The sequence below is a fragment of the Lutra lutra genome, chromosome 4 (genome assembly GCF_902655055.1).
Source record: "Lutra lutra chromosome 4, mLutLut1.2, whole genome shotgun sequence".
NCBI lineage: Eukaryota > Metazoa > Chordata > Mammalia > Carnivora > Mustelidae > Lutra > Lutra lutra.
Genome location: NC_062281.1, coordinates 184,463,540 through 184,483,934, shown reverse-complemented (window position 1 = coordinate 184,483,934; position 20,395 = coordinate 184,463,540). Strand labels below are relative to the sequence as shown.

The 20,395-nt window shown below is 54.3% G+C and overlaps 1 protein-coding gene across 4 annotated transcripts in view; it reads left to right on the top strand.

Moving 5' to 3' along the window:
* Positions 1–19,185, top strand: part of PAX7 (paired box 7) — a 100,131-nt gene extending 80,946 nt beyond the window's left edge. For all 4 annotated transcript variants that reach the window (XM_047728520.1, XM_047728518.1, XM_047728519.1 and 1 more), the window contains exons 8-9: positions 7,970–8,216; positions 15,265–19,185. In XM_047728520.1, the coding sequence (XP_047584476.1) occupies positions 7,970–8,216; positions 15,265–15,380 (363 nt within the window). In that variant the 3' untranslated portion in view covers positions 15,381–19,185. The remainder of the gene's footprint in view (positions 1–7,969; positions 8,217–15,264) is intronic.
* Positions 19,186–20,395: the final 1,210 nt, after the last annotated feature.

The following is a 20,395-nucleotide window of genomic DNA, read 5'->3' as shown; positions in this document are numbered from 1 at the left end:
ACACAGTCCTCTCATGCACACGCACGTGTGTACACACATAATATTCTGACACACATGCAATATTCCCACATGTGATATCCTCATGTACACCCACACTGTACACACATACACACACACACACATGCACGCACGCGCACACACGCACGGACCCAAGAATGACCTAGAGCGGTCTACGGTGAAAGAAGACCAGAGTCAGGTGCAGGGCCAGAGTATTGGACTAGATAGAAGTCAGGGGTTGAGGGCTCTTGCCCCCCTGATGCCACTCCCCCAGGTGACTCTCAGTGAGCCCCTAAGCCTGTCCCTCATCTGGAAAGGTTAGAGGCTTGAAGGGAAATGCTTCGGAAACTGCAAGGTGCTGTGCTGGGCCAGAAAATGGCGGTAGCCAGGCTTAGAAAAGCATCCGCAGAAGGCTGGTGATGGTGCAGGAGAGAGGCTGGGGTCAGGGGGTGCGTGGAGGGGGCAGGGGAGCCGGCCGGCCAGGCGGGGCACCAGCTCTCCTGGTTGAGATGTGCACAGTGGAGGGAGGGTGAGGGCCATAGGCAGAGAGATGGAAGGCGAAGGGGGGCAGGGATGGGGAGTCCTGCAGGAAATCTTGTTTGGAAGCTCAAAGTCAGCACCCGAAGCCCATTACCGCTGTCCACAGGGGGCAGGGAGAGAGGAGGGGGCCCGATCCTCTTAGCAAGACGGGAGCAGGAGAGAGGGGGAGAGGGGGTGCTTGGCTGCCTGGGTGGGTGATTTCTCGCTTGCACTAATCCCAGTGAGGAGCTGGGGATGGGCGGTGGGACAGGCTGGGGGTGTGTTTGTGTGATGTGTGCCTGGGTGTCCGCTGGGGGCTGCGGTAAGGTGAACATAGGCTCGTAGGCTTGCATCAGTGAGCTGGCAATTGTGTTGTGAGATTGCAGCGTGTGTGAACGTGTGTGCGTGTTTACGTGTGGGTCTGTGACACATGTGACGGGCTGTGACCTAGCTGTGTGCGTATGCACACTTTTTCGTGGGTATCATTCTTTGTGTGTTCGTGTTGGCGTGTCTGCCTAAGGCCGTGTGCAGTCGGCACGGGTGTCAGTGTGTTTGGTGTGCGCGCCCATGTCTTCTCCACATGGGTGAGGACTTGCTGTCATTACTATGTGTGTGTAGCGGTAATAACAATAATCTGAAAGCAGTGGCTCACAAACTTGGCTTCGCATTAGAATCACCAGGGCCAGCAGACTTTAAACGCTCCTGATGCCCAGACCCTCAGACCAACTAATCCGCATCTACAGGATGAGAGATCCTGGCAACGGCAGTATGTGTGTATATATATATATATATATTTTTTTTTTAAGATTTTATTTATTGGAGAGAGAGGCAGCACGAGGTGGGGAAGGGGCAGAGGGAGAGAGAAAATCAGGCTCCCCACTGAGCAGGGGGCCCTGATGCAGGGCTCCATCCCAGGACCCCAAGATCATGACCTGAGCCGATGGTGGATGCCCAACCAACTGAGCCATCCAGGCACCCCTGGCATTGGCATTTTATTTTTTTTTAAAGATTTTATGTATTTATTTATCAGAGAGAGAGAACAAGCAGGGGGAGCCGCAGGCAGAGGGAGAGGCAAGTAGAGGGAGAAGCAGGCTGCCTGCTGAGCAGAGAGCCGGATGCGGGACTCCATCCCAGGACCCTGGGATCATGACCTGAGTTGAAGGCAGAGGCTTAACCTACTGAACCATCCAGGCGTCCCCACTGTGTCGGCATCTTGAAAGACTTCCCCGCTGATTCCAGCAGGCAGCCAAGGTGGGGAGGCAGAACTGAGCAGACAGAGCCCAATGGGGCAGCCGTGTCCCGCCTCCCCTGCCCTCCCTCAGTCAGCCCCCGTGAGCTCCATCTGCACACAGGGAGGGACTCCAGGCCCCAGGCCCTTGGGGACCAGGGTGCGTTGTGAGCTAGTCTGCCCCTGGTAATCCCTCAGCTCACAGAGACATAGATCATGAAGTTCAAGCATTGCATTCCATTCCTGGCCATCTGTGCCCTTGCCTTCTCCCCTGACGGTGGGAACAGGCTACCTTCCAAACATGTCCCCCTCCCTCACCTCTTGCAGAATCAGAAGTGACCCAGAGCTGAGTTGGAGTGGAGATGAAAGTGCTCAGGGAGCCCCGCCCCAGGCTGAGGGCAGGAGGAGTGGCAGTAAGCCCAGGAATGGTGTGCCATTGGTTTGTGGTGACACTCTCCTGGAGTGGAATTCACCACCCCCTTCAGGCCTCAGTTTCTGCTGGAGACTTCACAGACTGGCCGTCAGGGCCCATGCCCTTCTGCCCTTCTGGGGGCAGGGCTTCTCCACCCAGAAAGCTCCCACTGTGTGCCAGGCCCCTGGGGAAGAAGGGATGAAAACGACACAGTCAGGACAGGTAGGAGTTCCTGGAGTCTGCCCTCCAGCGTACATGTCAAGCTCAGGCCAGGTGCCTCCTCTAAGTGAAAGCGGAGGGGGAGTGCGAGCCTGTGCTGAGAACGGGCCCCATGCCGGGCACTGCCTTAAACGTTCCAGGTGCATTTCCTCGGTTACAGTGCTCCTATAGGTAGCTACAATTCCTGCCATGCCCATCCTACAGAGGAGAAAGCTGAGGCACAGAAGGTTAAAGAAATCACCGAGGGTCCCAGCTCACCCGCGGAGGAGCCCGGATGCTGGTGCTGGTATTCTGGCCGGCGGTGAATGGCTGAGTCCCTCTGGGGCCTCGGGGTCCCCTCTGGACCTGCGGAGGTGGGGCTCCCAGACCTGCCCACAGGTCCCAGTGGTCCTTGGCCTCCTCCCAGCCCTGGTCCCATCTCCAGGTCCCACTTTCCTGACCTCTCCAGGCGTGATCCCTGGCCCTGCTTGTCTCCTATGTGTCCCTCCACGGGCCCCAGGCGCCCACCCCGCACCAGGCCATGGAGCCCCCGTGAAGGCGATCCCCTTCTAATTGCAGCCTCGCTCCCGAAGCGCGCTTGGTTATCACAGAGGGTGCAGATCCCACCGCTCAGCCTCCTCGGTCCCAGGCCCTGGGGCCAGCTCAGGAGCGGAGGGAATTAATTACATTTTTCCCATCCCCTTCTTTTAAAGGAGGGGAGAGCGCCATCGCGTCCTGGGGAGGGGGTGGCGAGCGGAGGATGTGGAAGAAGGGCTGGCACGGGGCTCCCGCAGCCCACACCCCCCAAACCTGCAAGCCTCTCCCCAGCGGCGGAAGGGGGATGAGGCCGCCCCTTATTGATTTAGTCTGGTGGAGGCTGGGACTGATTTAGAGCAGAGGGAGAGGAAGGGGCTGGGGGCGGGCGGGGGCTGCAGCGGGTGGGGGCCCGAGGAAGGGACGGCTGTCACTCAGCCTGACAGACAGCCCGGAGATTTGCCTTCAGATAAAACCTTACAGATGTGGAGGTCGGTATTGATTTTGAGTTAGTAACGGTAACGTACCAAGAAGTAATACATTAGCGAAAGCAAGGTCACCGGGAAAAAAGTAAAACCCACCAGGGGAGAGGCCTTAGCATTCTTGAGGGGGGTGGATTACCGCATCAGACTGGGACTTCCTCAAGTTCAAAAGTTTGCAGGCCCCAGACTTTGGCTGGGCCGCTAACCCTGGCCCAAGCATCCTACTTCTGCTGGCTGAGAGGGGCTTCCAGGGGTCCAGGGGCCAGCCTGAGGCCACAGAGGGCCACTTGGGTCCTCAGCACCCCCCACCGCCAGTTTGTCAAGGGTCTCTCTCTGGCACAGCCTAGTGGGAAGCAGCACAGCTCCGGGTCAAGGAGACATGGGTTCAAATCCCAACCCTGCTGCTTCCTGGCTTTGTGATCCGGGATGTGCCTTTCCTCTTCCCTGTGCCTTAGTTTCTCTGTCTGCATAATAGGGGGAATAATAGCTCAGTTGCTCGAGGAATCAATGCTACCACCTCTCTTCAGCTGGGTCCAGTCCCACTTGCTTGGAAACTGCCATGCCTGGAGACCGGGCATGGGATGAAATGGCAGCCCTTTGATCCATTGGCCGCCAGGGACTGTGGGAGAGAGTATGCAGCCTCCTTGCATCCTCATTCACACCTATCCCAGATGTGGATTTGATTTGATGTTCCAGGGCAAATCCCATTGAACAAATCCCATTACAGGAAAAATCTCCCCCGGCCTGAGCTGGTGCTGAGCGCCCCCCTCCCCCAGCCCCTGGGCACCACACAAGCCCCTTCTGACAAACTCCAGGAGGCCTTGGAGCTCTCAGGATTTTCATTCTCAGCATTGACCTTCTTCCTATTTCTTAAACCTGCTGGGTATGCTCCCACCCCAGGGCCTTTGCACTTGCTGGCTCTGCTGCCTGCAAAGCTTTTCTGCTACATCCTCCTTTGGCTGGCTCTTTCTGGTCTTGCTGGATAGCACTTCTTGGGGAGCTCTTGCCTGACTACTGTATTTATCCCCTTTGTCTATCCTCTATAAACACTTCTCAGCATTAGAAATTATATTATGTATTTACTGGTTTGTTGTCAGCCTCCTTCAGGAGAGGCTGGCTCCAGGAGGGTACGGAGTGGCTGGTGCTCACTGCTGCATCCTCCATGCCCAGCTCAACGTCTGGCACGTAATAGGTGCTCACTACAGATTTGTTAAGTGATATCCATGAATTCAGCTGGTTTTTCTGGGTTCCTAGTATGGAGCAGGCACAATGTCTGTGCTGGAGGGGCAGAGGTGGGTCCAACCCTATCTGCAGCCTGGCACGTGGTAGCTTTCTATGAAATGTTTGTTGAATGAATAAATGAATGAATGACAGATGTCTTCGGGAAACCCCATATCACTCGGTAGCCAGGACACAACGTGTAAGGCAGGAAGAGAGGGAGGAGTTAGACTAGGTGGGTAGCGGTCTGATCACAAAAAGACTTTGTCCTGTTTATCTGGGAGGGAATGAGGTGCCACTGATAATTTTTTTTTAAGATTTTATTTATTTATTTGAGAGCAAGAGAGAGAGAGGAGAGAGCGGAAGCTGGGGGAGCAATAGGGAGAGGAGGAAGCAGACTCCCTGCTAGGCAGGGAGCCCAATGTGGGGCTCGATTCCAGGACTCTGGGATCACGACCTGATCCAAAGGCAGACACCTAACCGACTGAGCCACCCAGGTGCCCAGCCACTGATAATTCTTGAATGCTGTGGTCAGATCTGTGGCAGTTCTCTGTGGGTTTCTGTCCCCCAGGATGAGTACCGTCTGTGCATAGCTCCCAGCCCATCCCAAAACATGCTCCTCCCCTCCCATTCCATCGTCTCTTGTGGGCTTGGTGTGTTGGCGCTGTGCAGGAGGGAGGATTAAACTGGGGTCTCACCAGAGCTGGAAGACCCTCCCAAGATCTCCCCGTGCCCACAATTATCCTCCTGAAGGAAGGGAAGTGGGGTCTGTGTGTTTTTCTGAGCCTCTGAGTCTATTTTTGGAGTCCAGGCTTCCTTCCAGGGGAGAGCAGGGTTAATGCTTATATTGGGGTGGGGGGGGATGGAAATGGAGTGGGCAGTGATTTTGTTAATTTAGATGGAAAGTGGAGTCTAGATTGGGCACCTGACGGGTAACATGGAAGGGAATCAGGTCCCCTAGCCCCCTGGCAAATCCTAGATTCCTGAGTTCGCCCTCAGATCCCGCCCAGACACGCAGCAAATCTCCTATGCCCCAGAGAACCCATCTGCACAGTCGGAAAGCAACAAACACAGCCCACACTGTCAGGCATCGTCACCCACCACCCCTTCATGGGATCCTTCTTGCCACCTCCCCTCTACCCCTCCCACCGAAGAGTGTGAGTTCAGGGAATTCCACGGGTCAGGCCATGGCCCAGAGTAGCTAGACACCTGCCCGGACCCTCCCGTCCTCACACCCCCATCCCCGAGTGTCTGCCTTGTTGATGGTTCCTTGTTGATCAAGTTCCCCCCCAGCTGTAGGGGAGGCAAAGACCAGCCCTCCCCAGGCCCAGTGCCCTTGACTCTGGCTCTGGGGGGAAGGGGAGCGAAAGGACCCAGGACGGTGAGCCCAGGGTGAGGGGATTATGCCAGGAGCCTCCAGAGAAGGGTCAGGGAGAGGTTGTGCTCCTGCCCTAGCCACAAGGGGCCCCAGCGTCACTCATCCCTGAGCAGCGGCTGCCCGGGGCACGAGCTGCTGCTGGCCCCTGGAGTGAGGACCTCTGAAGGGGTCAGACGCTCAGACCCACCCTGGAGAGTCAGCTGTGACCCTGTCAGGCGAATGGGCTCAGGCCTCTGTGGGGAGCTGCTCCCTACAAGCTTGCGGTGAGGTCTGGAGAGGCCTTAGCCTTTTGAAGGTCTCTGTTACTTTGTCTGAGGAAGAGGTCTCATGGCGCAGCCTCGCACACCTGGGTAGGCCTCTGGACTGGGAGAGCCATGTGAGTTCATGCCAAGACGAAGGAAAGGAAGGAGAAAGGGAAGACAAGGCCTGGGGACTCTGGGGCCCTGTTTCCAGGAGCGCTGGCCTGGCGCAAAGCCCTCTGCACACAGACACCAACTCGTGCCCCCCAGCCACCCTCTGAATTAGGGACAGTCGTCATGTCTTTTCCTCAAGACTACGGGCAGTCACATTGCTAAGGGACACCTTAGGCTGTCAGTGGAGGAGACCAGGGGCTGTCCCTGGCCTGAGGATTCCACATCCATGCCCTCGACCCCCGCCCTGCCTCAGTGTTTCTGGTAGGGACAAGTCACAGAGGAGAAGGTAGAAGTTTCCAGAAGGCATCCAGTCAGCAACAAGATCATTGCTCTGATGCCTCTAGGCTCTCTTCTCCCGAGAGGCAAGGGGGAAACCAGAGAACACAGCCTGCCGCTTCCGCTCCCTGCTGGGCGGGTTAGCAGCTCGGATTCCCACCTGACGCTGAAGCCTGCCTCCTGCAAGGCATGTGGCTTCCCCAGGAGGCCAGCAGGGTCCTGGGCCCCCTGGGTCTGCAGCACAAGGGCCTGCCTCTCCATCATCTCCCGGGATGGGACGGGACACCGCGCTTCCACACAGAGGGGCGCCTAGCTGCCTGCATCCCCTTTTCCCACTCTCTCCTGAAGAGCTGGACAGCAGCTGTCACCTCCTCCAGAAGCCTTCCCGGACCACCAGACTGGCCCTTCCCTGGGTTCCCACAGCCCCTGCTGAACGGACTCTGTCATGCTCCTCACCACTTCACATCCTGATGGTCTGCTCCCTGCTGCCTCCTCCACCAGACGTAGAACATCCCCCGTGCCGAGGGCAGGGACCGTGGTTCTTCCTCCTTTGAAGACCCAGGACCCTGCCCGAGGCCTGGGGCTGCAGTCACCATCAGTACATGTTTGTTGAAGGAATAAGTGAACACATCAGTGAACTGACACCAGGTTCTTTAAGCTGAGTGTAGAGAGGTGAGCCTCCCCCTGCCAGGCTGGGATCACCAGTCCTATTTGCTGTTCCAGCCAAGCAGGGACATGGTGACGATCACAGACATCTGAGAGTTACCAGAGTCAGAGAAAGATACCCACGAGGCTCTTCAAAAGGATTGACCATGGATGTTGGCACTGTAGGGGCAGGGTCTCCAAGTCAAGAGCAGAGCAGACCTGCCTCAGGACAAGGAGTGAGCTGGACTAGATCCAGAGTCCTGTTCTAACCTCTGTGTTGGAAGATGGGGGCCTCCGAGTCTGACAGGGGAGGCATGGTTTCCTGTCTTGGAGGAGCCCCTGTCTGATGGGAGAGACATCAGCTAGTTTGTGGGTTCATTCATTCATGCGACAGACACCAGATGTCTCTTAGAGCCAGGCCTGGGATACCCAGGAGGGGAACGCGGCCCTCCCCTGCCCCCTGGAGCTCTAGATGAGGGGTCATTCCATGGGTCAGGATCCGACCAGAAGAAACCACCAAATGTCTTACCCACAGGGGCTAGCAAACCTGGTGAACTGAGGCTCTCGGTGCTGCACAGGGATGTTGAAGGAGCAACCCCAGCCAAGGGCCCGTCCTCCGAGCCCCCCATGCCTGCCACTCTGGCCGCGCTGATCGTCTCTCCCCCACAGGTAATGAGCATTCTGAGCAACCCCAGCGCCGTGCCACCGCAGCCACAGGCCGACTTCTCCATCTCCCCGCTGCACGGTGGGCTGGACTCGGCCACATCCATCTCGGCCAGCTGCAGCCAGCGGGCCGACTCCATCAAGCCGGGAGACAGCCTGCCCACCTCCCAGTCCTACTGCCCGCCTACCTACAGCACCACCGGCTACAGCGTGGACCCCGTGGCTGGCTACCAGTATGGCCAGTACGGCCAAAGTGAGTGTCTGGCGCCCCAGGCGTCCTCCTCCCCCTCCCTGTCCCACTCTGAGGACGGTCTGTTGATTTGCAGAGAGCTGCAAGGTGGTGTTGGGGTGGGAGTGCCCATTTCACAGATGAGAAAATCAAGGCCCAGAAAGAATGAGCTGTTGTCTTAAGCTGATACTGAGCCCGGGCCCTGCACTCCCACTACTGTGGCTCTAGAGCAGTGCTGTCCCATAGGACCATACTAGGAGCCACGAAGGGCATTTATAATTTCCTGGTAGCCACAGCTGAAAACGTTAAGGAGAAGCAAGTGGAATGATTTTTCGCTAACATTTTTTGTTTGACCTGGTATATCTGAAACGATCATTTTGACACGTAATCCATATCGAGTTATGAGTGAGATGTTTTCACGTTTCTTTTCTCATGCGGCACCTTTGAAATCTGGCCCCTTTTAATTCAGACACTTAAGTTTTCATAGAACTACTCAATCCGTATTTAAATTTCATAAAATTACAACGGAGTAGTGGGTTTACACACCCAAGTTGTTCCAGATATACTGTAAAGTTTCCCAATCATTAAGCTAAATCGAATTTCAGTTTTTCACATTTAAATTAGATAAAATTAAATTAAAATGTAAAATCCGGTTCCTCAGTGGCATGGCCACGTTTCAGGGGCTCAAGGGTCACGTGTGGCTGGTGGCTGCCATGATGGATGGTGCGGTTCTAGGGACCCTGACCGTTTCTGCCCCCGGGTGCGGGGGGGCACAGCTGGATTTTCCTCTCTGTCCCGTACCCAACTCCCCCACCGTCCTCAGCCCTGTTTGCTCCAAACTTTAAGCTGGTGTCACGTGCCCTCCCCGGCCACCATCGCCCTGGCACCTTGCCTACATGCGGGCTGGGGAAGGGGGGCAGGTGACCCTCGGCCAGAGGCTACAAAAGGCAGAGTGACCCAGCCACAGCCTCCAGCTGCCAGACGGGGCAGTGTGAGGGCAGGCGGGAGGCACTGGGAGCCGGGGTCACCGGGAGGAGGCTCCCCTCCTCCCCCCATCCCGGCAAAGGCCTCACCTGCTGGTGTCAAACTAATCAGAAGGGCATTGGGTGAGAGGCTGAGGTCCCAGCCTGAGGGCGTCCTCTGCCCCCCTCCGCCGCCGCCCGGCCGGCCTCCCTGACCTCTGCTTCCTGCCCCCCACACCAGCCGCTCCTCCTCGCTCAGCCTTGGCCTCCACAGCTAAATGAGGGCCAGCTGTGCCGGCCTCCACCTCCAAGCTGTGCTCATGGCCCCCGCCCCATGTGTGTGTGTTTGTGTGTGTTCAGTGCGTGTGTGTGCACCTATTTGTATGAGAACACACACGGCATAGATAGGTATGATTCGTGTGTCTGTGTGTGTCCTGTCGTTCAGCATACACATGTTCGCCCACACATCCTTGTGTGTGGGTGTGTGCTGTATGTGTGAGTGTGAGGGGCACACGTGAGTGTGTGTACACATGGCTGTTCACCTATCTGAGTTTAAATGAGCCTGTTGCATCCACATGATAGGCGTTTGAGTCTGTGTGTGAACACGCAAGTGCTCACATCTGGTCCTGTGAGTGGGTCTGTCCTGCATACACACGTGTGTTTCAGTGTACATTCAGGTGTGCACAGGTGCTGTGCCTGTATGTGTGATGTCTGTGATGGGCATATGTCACTCTGGGGACGTGTGTAACAAGTAGGTGCGCATGTGTATAGACGTGTGCAAGGGTGTGCAGATACGTACATGTGGCTCCATATCTGAGTGTATACTCGTGCGTTCTGGTGTGCACAGATGCTTGCCTGTGTCCGCGGATCTGTAAATGTCCCGGAGTACACGCACACTACACAGGCGGTGTGTAAATCTGGGTGCGTGTGTGCTACGCCGTGTACCTAGGCGAGGCCACGTGTACCTGTGTAGAGCTGTGCCTCAGGGCACGGACACGTGGTGCTGCCCATGTGTATAGACATGCCTGCATGGAGTGGCGCGCGTGAGGGACAAGTGTGTGCAGGGGATAGAGCACGTGTGTGCAGGTAGGGTGGAGGGCAGGGCTTGCACGTGTGCACGCGAGTGTTTCCAGAGGGGCCCAGGGCAATCCCCAGGCCCAGGCCCCGTGCCCGGGCAGGGCGAACGGGACACACATGCTCTTGATAAAGAGTTGAGAGCGGCTCCGTGGAGGCAGCGGCCAGCCTGGGGCGGGCGTTAGTCACACCCGGAGCCCCGCGCCCTGCTCCAGGGGTGCCTGCCCAAGTCGGAAATAAAATTAACCCCAAAGTCAGCATGGGGGCTGCAAGGAGGGGGGATCAAAAGGGAAAGGGCCCAGGAGGCGAGAAAGGAGTGTTTGTTCCCCCTCTGCTAGGGGAGAAGCTGGCCAGAGCCATTTCCCCTCCCCCTCCCCCCTCCGGCCTTTCCGTTCTCCTCACTCTCCCCTTCTAGCTCCAGCCCTGCCTCCCTGGCTCCTCCAGGGGGTGGCTCAGAGCTCCTCCTGAGCCATATTCTCCAGCCCTATGCAGAAGGCATCCCTGGGGCAGACCCCACCCCTCCCCACAAAGGTCCCAGGGTTGGGCTGGGAGGGGCTCAAGGGAGAGTTGGCCCCACTATCACTGATTCTGCCCCCAGGTCCCCCTGCCCCTGAGCCTCAGTTTTGCCATCTGGGAAATGGGAATCCAGGGATGAGACCCCCCCAGAGATTTTCCATTGCACCTTCTTCCTTGCCTTTGACATTCTAGGACAGCCAGGGACAGGGACAGGGACGCATCATGTTGCCACTGACCACCTGCCCCATGTTCATGGGAGACCAAATACACCTACGATTGGATTCCCAGCCCATGTGCAAAAGGGCACATCCCAGACAGCCTCCGTGCCCTGGTCCGCCCATCCCCTGCTCCCATCTGTCCCGAGCATGAGTCCCGCCCACGCATGGGGCTGATTGCATGGTCCTCATTTCATGCCATCCTCAAAACCCCACCCCAAGTAGATTTTATTTGTCCTCAGCTTACAGATGCAAGAGCTAAGGCTCTGAGGGCCTAGGGACTTCCCCAAGGTCACACAGGAGACGAACGGTGGGCCCTAGGTCCCCTAACTTCCAACCCGTTTCTCTTTTGGCCAAATCACAGACCTGTGTCAGACACTCAGTAATGATACACATCTTGGCCCACGTTTGTATAACAGATTCACGTCCACGACCCCACAGGCACCAGTGCGCAGAGAGCTGCACACACACACACTGATTCCTGAGTGTGCACTAACATGTGTCTAGACACATGGCTTCGAGGTTTGTTGAGCACCTGCTGTGGGTCTCGCTCTCATGGCTGCCCTGTGTGTGGTTTATTCCTCCTGGACAGAGGAGGAAGGGGATCCCAGAGAGGCTATTTGCCTGAGATCCCGCCTCTGTGTGAAAGCAGCCACGCCCACAGCCCCGCCCTCGGAGAGCCTTGCTGGTGGGCGGGGCACGTGCACATGGCCAGACTCCTCAGCTGGAGAGTCCACTTCTCTGCCTGGGCCCCTTGTCTTCCCAGCGACACCTCCACACCTTCTTTTCTTGTCCCCGGCCATCATCTGTCCATCTATCTGTCTCTCCTGTCCCTGGAGGGGGTGGGGGCAGGGGGCAGGGACGGGGCACACAGCAGATTAGTATGGCCCTGGTGTTCCCAGAGGCCAGGGCCGTACTAATGATGGGGCTGATAGAACGCAGAAGTGTGAAAAGAATTTTAATAGATCTGACAAGTCTAATAAGAATTTGTGTCTAGAAGGGTCCTCCTCTGGGGCCGCGGGCTGACGAGGCGGTGATGGCTGAGATTTGTTTACTGGTTGGCATCTCCTGCCAACTCCCGATTAATCTAATTTGAGACATTTAGAGCCCAGGCGCGGGCACAAGGCAGAGGAGAAGAGACATGGAGAGACAGAGGGACAGGGAGGGCCATTGACAGAGGCCGTAATGAGAAATGTCACAGCCCCGCCCTCACCGGCCTCCGGCTCGACTCCAGGGAGAGGCAGCCTCTGCGGCACGAGGGGTGCCCTTGAAGTTGGCTGCTCATCAGCGAAGTTGGTTTCTTGGTGTCTCCTTGCCCATCTTGACAGGATGTGAGTCCTACTGTGCGCTGAGCCCTACTGGCAGCCACGAGAGTCTAAAAAGGATGACCCAGAGTGACCACAGGCACAAGCAGGACAAATTTTGTCTCCTCCAACTCACGTGCTATGTCTGACTGTGGGTCAGCAACCTTTCTGTGCCTCAGTTTCCACCTCTGGAAAATGGGAACAGCTGTACCATTGTTGAGATTGTTGGGATCGGTGAGAGGTGAAATGAGATTGCGTCCACCCAGCCTATAGTGAGTGCGCAATGCAGGAGGGATCAGGCTTTGTCTTTCTGATTGTTCCTCCCAGCCAGACCTTTCCATTCCATCCCCCGGAAGAGCTGGAGAGCCCAGCATAGAGTCAGGTATGAGGCACAATCAGGAGGAGTAGGCAGAGCCTTCAGCTAGCCAGGAAAGGTCACCTGACTTGACCACGTGCCCTGGGACCCCTCCCATTTCCTAGAGTAGAGAATGGGGCCAGTGCAGGATTTGGGGTGTAGAGTGCTTCGTAACCCCTTAAGTGCTGTGCACACATCAGGGGTTCCTCTGTAGGACACTGCCAGTGTGGGAGTGGTGTGGGCGTGGTTAGGAGCTGGCACCAGAGCACCTGGCCTTGAAATCTGGCTCCACAGCCTAAGAGCCATATGACCTTTCAAGTTACACAGTGTCTTAGGGCCGGGCCTCAGCCGCATCATCTGTAAAATGGGATCATGGACGTGAGCACACAGGAAGCGCGTAGACCAGGATGGGCGGGGCACCAGCTCGGTGGGCAGCACTTCCTTCCTCTCTTCCTGCTGCTGCTCTGCAGTTTGGCTTCCTCCAGGTCCCCCAGGACCCAGATAAGAGCTGCTCCAAGAGATGAGATGCTTGAGGCCAGAGATCAGAGCTTCTCATGCTTCCACCCAGAGTGAGGGGGCAGACCCAAGGCAGGACAAGGCTGGCCACCACCACCTCTGCTACCAGCTGGGAGTCTGGAGGCTGGTGACCTCAGGGACACCACTCGGGGGCTCAGCTCCAGCTCAAGAACCTGGGAAGCTGAGGAACACAGGGCCCATCCAGGCACTCCAAAAACCCCAGGACATTTGCATATCCTTTGGGAAACTAGGTACAATCCCTGAGCCCTCTATGCCCAGTATCTTAAAGTGCATCATCTCATTTAATCCTCATAAAAGCCCTTGAGGAGGCTGGGATTTATTGTACCCATTTTATAGACAAAGAAACCAGCCTGGAGAAGCAAAGTGACTTGCCCAAAGCTGCATGAACCAGAGATAGTTGGGACTCTGAGTTGTTTCATTCACACCTCATTTCCTTCCTACCTTCATCAGGTAGGAATCCCACTGAATCCCAATCCTCTAAAAACCCAAGGCCATTGAGCTCACTGAGCACTGACAAATCTCTTCATATACATTTTCTCACCTCATTCCCCACAATTCTTTGACCTAGGTGCTATCATTATCCTCATTCTATAGACAGGCAGGGAAACTGAAGCTTGTATAGGTGAGCTGGTGTGCCCCAGATCACAGAGTAGAAGTTGGCAGGTGCAGGATTTGAACCTCTAGGGAATATGGCCTCAATTACTGATAACTGCCCTCTCACTTCCCTGGGCCTTGCCCACTAGCTGTGCCCACACCTCCTGGCCCTACCTTCACAGTCCCTCAGTGGGCAGGTGACAAGGAGGGTATCACACCAGGCCTTATGATTCCAAGGCAGCACTCATTTGATTACTTCTCACCTCTGGATGCAAGAGATTCCAGGATTTGGATTGGCCACAGCCACGGATTCTGGCTTGGGAGGAGGCATCTCTGTGCCTCAAGAGACCTTGGTCACATGCCAACCAAGTTACCTGGTCAGGGCTGATTTCTGCTGTAGCCTCATGCAGGCACAGTTCATACAGTCAAGACAGAACACATGCACGCTTGACCCAGCAGTCACACCTGCACACACACACATACACTGACACGTGTACCCGGCTTAGGTATCACCCACCTGTACGCACCTACTTGTGTGTGCACAGGCATCCCCACTGTTCTACTCACACAGGTACACATGGCTTACCCGCATGTACATGTGTGAGCCTTGTTCATATGTGAGCATTCACGTTCGTGCCCATGACTGCACAAAGGTTTTCATTTCCACTGTTCATGCATACTCAGACTCTCATCTCCCCACTCTGGATGGCCAGAACTTCAAAGCTAAAGGTCTCAGCTCTCTTCGTATCAGGGTCCTGGCTTCTCCTTCTGCATTTATCCCTCAGCTCAACTGCAAATTCTACTTTGCTTCCTTTTAAAAATTTTTTATTAACATATAATGCATTATTTGTTTCAGGGGCACAGGTCTATGAGTCATCAGTCTTACACAATTCACAGCACTCACCATAACACACGCCCTCCCCAGTGTCCATCACCCAGCCACCCCATCCCTCCCACCCCCCCAAACCATAAGAGGCTCTTAATCTCTGCTTTGCTTTTGAGTAAGGGATGTTGCTTTGCCTCATCCATGAGCTGGGCTCAGGGTCCAGAGAAGACAGAAGGACCTTGCCCTCATTACTACCTGGGCTCTGTGGGATTCACTGGACTTTCCCCACAGCAGACATACATACAGGTGTGTTGGAACTAATTCTTCACTCAGCAATGTAGATATCCTCTGTACCTTTTTACAGAACCCATGAGAGAGCTGAGCAAATAGTAAGTGTTAAGTAAATACTTGTTGCATGGTCAGAGAGGAGATAAGAGGAAGAGTTTCATGAAAAGATGGATGGATGGATGGGTGGGTGGATGGATGGATGGATGGATGGTTGGTTAGTTGGATGGATGGATTGAAGAACAAGTAGACAGAAGGCTGGATGGATGAATCAATGCATAAATAAATGTATGTATGTATGGATGGATGGATGGATGGATGGATGGATGGATGTGGGGCAGATGGAAGAATCGGCAAAAAGTCTAGGAGTTTCTCTCTCTCTCTCTCTCTTTTTTTTCCTCCAGCTGCTGTTGATTACCTGGCCAAAAACGTGAGCCTCTCCACACAGCGTCGTATGAAGCTTGGGGAGCATTCTGCTGTGCTGGGACTCCTGCCTGTGGAAACTGGCCAGGCCTACTAGGGCCCCTGGGACAACTTGCCCCAGACCAAGTCCCAGTCCAGCCCTTACTGATCCCTGAGCCTCCCAGCCTCCATCCTTTCATTGCCCTGGGGTCCCAGGAGGCCAGGAAAGGAGCCCATTCCCTTCTCATAGCCAGTGCTCTGGAGATGTGCAGCCAGTCTACCATTCACCTATGTTCAGGAGCCCAGAGTGACCCCCTTGGAGTCTGCCCCTCCACTGTCTCCCCCAGAGGGTTTCTGGTTAAGCCTGCAGTCCTCCCCCCAGTCAAATCCTGTCCTGGTCTCTGTGCTCTCTCAGGCACAGAAATGGAAGCTCACCCTGAAGAGAGTACCTTGGGCACCCAAAGGAGGATGGTGGCTGGAATGAGGTACTAGAGCCCTTTGGACAAGACTCCAGTGAGTGCCCTGGCCAGAGGCGGGGGTGGAGTTCAGAGGGTCACTCTTAGCTGGAAGCGCTGGGAACCAGCCCTCGCAGGTGGATCTCTGGCTTGGGCCCAGAACTAGAGCCCATTTCTCCTTTGGATGCTGGGATGTCAGCAGAGAGGACCCTAGCCCTGTGGTTTTCCCAGGGGAATCACCCAGGATTTCTGAGGACTCCAGGACCCTCCCCACACACCACTGCTGGGTGTAGGAGAGGAATCTAGCCCAGGCAGGGGGATCAGAAAGGGCAGATAGAGGCCTCCCAGGAGGCAGGGTTCACCAGCAGTGGGCTGCCAGGTACAAGGACCCAACCTAGGCACCTAGAGGCAGCAGGCATCTAGACTGAAGCCCAAATGCCAACCTTGCCCACCCCACGTGGGGTCTGGGGAGCCCACGAGTCCTTCAGTTTTCTCATTCTCTGAATCAGATGGGAGGGGGAAGGAGCGAGTTTTGTGTGAAGAGGCAGAGGGCAGGCTCAGAAGGGGGCTTCATAGCTGGGGTCCCTCTGCTTGTGGGCATCAGACCTGTATCACCAAAGTCTTCAGGGTTATGCATTTGAGTCCACAACCCATGGAGCTGCATTCTCTCCCAGAGCCTCCCTCGGAGACCTGAACCTCTGGGAAGCGGTCCTCCATCTGCCGTTTAAGCTGCTGGGGTGCACAGAGCTTCCCTTGGAGCTCTGGAGGAGGTTTCTTGGACCAGCAAGGACTGCTTACCCACAGACAAGACCACCGATTCCCCTTAACATTTGGGGTAGAGGGGGCGTGTCCCTGTCCCACTGACAGTGGCACCTTTCAGTGTTGATCCACTCTAGGCTGAGAGGGCCTTGTCTGGTCATCCAGCACAGCTGGGGTGGGGGTGGTGACATATGTGGCCAGTCTTCAGGCCACCACTCCTGTACAGGTGGGGGATGCCAAATGTTCCAGAGAATAGGGGAAAGGCGCCTTCCTTGGCCACACCCATGGTTTCCTCATATCTCTTCTCTTTAAAAGTAGAGACATTTGGGGAATGGTCCAAGCTCCTGACTATGCCTCCCTTGGGACTTTCCACCACCTTTACCTACTTTCAAAACTATATTCATCTTCTCCATCATCATGATTATAATCTACACTTGGATCACCTTTATCAAGTGCTGCTAGGTTAAAGGCACTTGTGACGGGAGACACAGCACTGAATCTGCAGAGACTGGGCCAGATTGCTTGTCCCCACCTGGGCATGTGAGGCCACCTCTTTGCTCAACCCGTGCTCCTTGCTCTCAGCCAACAAGACATTCCTGGAGGGAAGGGCTGCTGCCTTGGGAGTCAAGCTGAGTTCCTCCCTACTGGGGAACTGGACTGGCAAGATGCTAGGATGCTTTCCTGCATGGACGCCTCCTCTGTGACAGATGTTCACCTGCTTCTCATCTTCAGACTTGGTAATATCAAGCCTGTCCTGGACCGTGGCCAGGGGGGCTTGTATTTCTGGTTTAGAGGAACCTATTCATACATGGGGACAGATAGACTTTCTGGTAGCAGCAGATACCTGGACATGTGTAGCCCATGGAGTTCAGCCAAGGTTTCAAATGAAACATCTACTGCAGGAGACTTTTGATCCTTCAAGCTATGGACAGAAAGGAAGACTGTGTCATCCCCTGGTGACCTGGTCCCCATGTTTGAAACCAACACAGCCAGGAAGCAGCTTTTAAGATCAACCACGGTCTTCACTGACATTCCTTGAATGGTCAGTCCTCCCTGCTGGAGGACTGACTCAGAAATCGTCCGAGTCCCCTTACATACCCAGGAGCAGGGCTCTCAGGCAGGTGACATTAAAACCGCCCAGCCTCACCCCCAGGAGGTGACATTCCTATGCTAGGACCAGTCCCAAACATCTGCCCTCTGTGATGAAATGGGAATAAACCAAGTGACTTATTATGTCCAACTTCTCTGGAGTTCTCCCAAGCAGCCATCTTGGTAGTAAATGGGACTTATTCCATCTGGAGCCCCGCCCCCTCAGAGAGAGACCCTGACCCTGATGGGTTTTCCCTAGAACCTTGTGTATTAATGTGTCTGGCCAACTTAGTTCATAAAACTCTGTCTTGTGTTGGCAGCTCACCCCTTCACTGGAGAGATAACGTGGGACAAGAGGTACAAGGCTTCAAACTCGAGGGTTGACCACAGCCTAGAAAGAAGGCCTGAAACTCAGTGGCCATGCCAGCCCAGAAACAATCCCCATCCATTCCTGTAAATAGAATCTATAGCAAAATAAGAGATGTTTCCTCTGACTTATCACAAGTAGCTGTTGGTCCTACCTATGGGGGGGTCCCCTCTTCTGAACTCATTGTATATTAGTTGGAAATGTGGTGATGTGCTGTTCGTTTATAGGAAGTTGACTTTTATATAAATATATATATATATATATATATATATACTAAAAAAGGAAAGAAAACCCCCACAGTGTGTGTCGTGCTAGTACCAGGGACCATCTGTAGGGATATATCTACATATTGTGTGTTTCAGATTATACATTCCAGGCTCTGTTGGGTTCTTTCATTTTTATTGCTTTGTTTTCTCATTTGGCATTTCTCTCTTGCTATGAAAAAAAGTGATGTGTGAGAACCAAGCTATGCTTTATACTCTTATTTTTTACTTGATTTACCTTTCCCATTCTTTTGCCAGAAGAATATGAAGAAGAGAGATAGAGAAATGAGAGAGAAGGACAGAAGGATGAAGAGGGTGTTTTGCCCAGAAGGAAAATGAGAAGGTCAGATTTCCAATCTGACTATGGTTTGAGAGCAGAACAGGTCCCAGACTTTGTCCAGACTCCACCAAGATCCAACATTGTTGTAGATGGAGCTGGCAAAGCATTCTGAGATTTGGACTTGGTGAAATTCCATGATTGCCCAAAAAAGACATTCTCTGCGGCCTCTCTCAGGTTGATATTCTCGCCAAGCTCCCGATGTGCCCTTCACTGCTGGACGCTTTTTGAAGTTGACAGCTCTGTCCTGCAAAGACACCTAACCAAGACCAAATGGGGGGCGGGGGACGGGTACTCCGGCCACCATCTTGACACGCTCAGCGACAACTGTGTATTGAATGCTTTTTCTGTCAACTCTAACATGGCCAATCCCCCACCTGGGAAATATCTACATAGCACTCTAGATCATTCCTTCTTCCTAATAATTGCAACTTGGTTGCTTCCGTGTTTGACTCACAGCCATATTCCTCCATGTGTAAGTGAGTGTGTGTACGTGAGAGTGTGAGTGGGGTGTGTGTGTGGGCCTGTGGGCACAAGGGTGTGTGTTTAAATATAATCGCACCATAATTTATTCAGCTATATGGAATAGTAGACTAGAAAGAGAAACTGGCATTTGCTTTAACTACCTGCTTGTAAGTGCTTCCTCTGTAACTCAGGCGTAACTGTTATACATTAAAAGAAATTAAAGCATTTCCGAGGTTCTGTGTACTCAATTGATTGTCATTAGGCAGCTGTCCTAAAAGAAACCAAGGGGTGGTTGAGAAGCTGTTTGACCTAATTTAGGGGGTCAGGGTAGGACCACTTGGTCCTCCAGTGCCAAGCAGGTGTTAGGCATATAGTGGATGCCTAATCAATATTTGATCAATGAATGGTGTTGCTTAAGCATCTCGCTGATGAAATTTCAGTTCTGTTCACTAGGCTAGATTTCTTGCTGCTACGTTTAGAGCCCTCTGTGGCCTTCTCCCAATACATCGAATTTGGAAGGTAGGAGAGTACTCAGAAACTTTCATGTTTCAAAAAAAAGGAGGAGAAGAGGAGGAGGAGGTGAATGAAGAAGAAGAAAAAGAAGGAGGAGGAGGGGAAGAAGAAGGAGGGAGAGGAGGAGGAGGAGTGGGGGAAGGAGGGGAAGGAAGCTTCCATGTTTCCTTAAGAAGTAGAACCTGATGTGGGGATTCATGGACAGGTGATTTTATGGAGGGAGAGCTCTCAACGTAAGTGCATAAGGGAGTGAAGGAAATAACACAGGGGAAGGAGCTAAACAAAGAGGGAGCTTTAACTCGAGTCTAGTTTCAACCTGATAGTGCAGGGAGCTCTGGAGGATGAGTAGCACAGAGTTAGTCTCACCTTGAGTGTGGACGACTGGCCTTTTGTTCCAAAGTGTCAGTCACTCACTAGCTGCTGGCTGTCCCTCAGAATGTGGGTAGGTGAGTAAAGGCTAATGTGCCCAAGCGACTCTGGTCAAAGTGGCTCCTGTGGGCAGAGGGCAGTTCTCCAGAGAAAGGTGCGGCAGTGCACCCTTAGCATCAACATCACATCCACTGGGGACAGGTACGCTGGCCCTGTAAAGGGGATCTGGGCAAGGAACAGCAGCATCAACGTCGCATATGTTCCCCTGGTTCTAAATCAGGATACCCATGTCATTCCAGGGTACGGGTATACTCAGATGATGTGAATAGGAAGGGGAAATGTGTGGGAATTGCTGGGAGAAATTGTACATGAAGGACTGGTAAGGTGTTTCTACGGACCTGAGTCCATCTAACCCAGCCAAGTGCTCCACAGCAGGACTGAAGGAGGCTGGGCCTTCCCTCCCTCACTTAGTACCCTGCCCCCCCTTCCTTCTAGGAACCCAGGAAGCTTATGTCA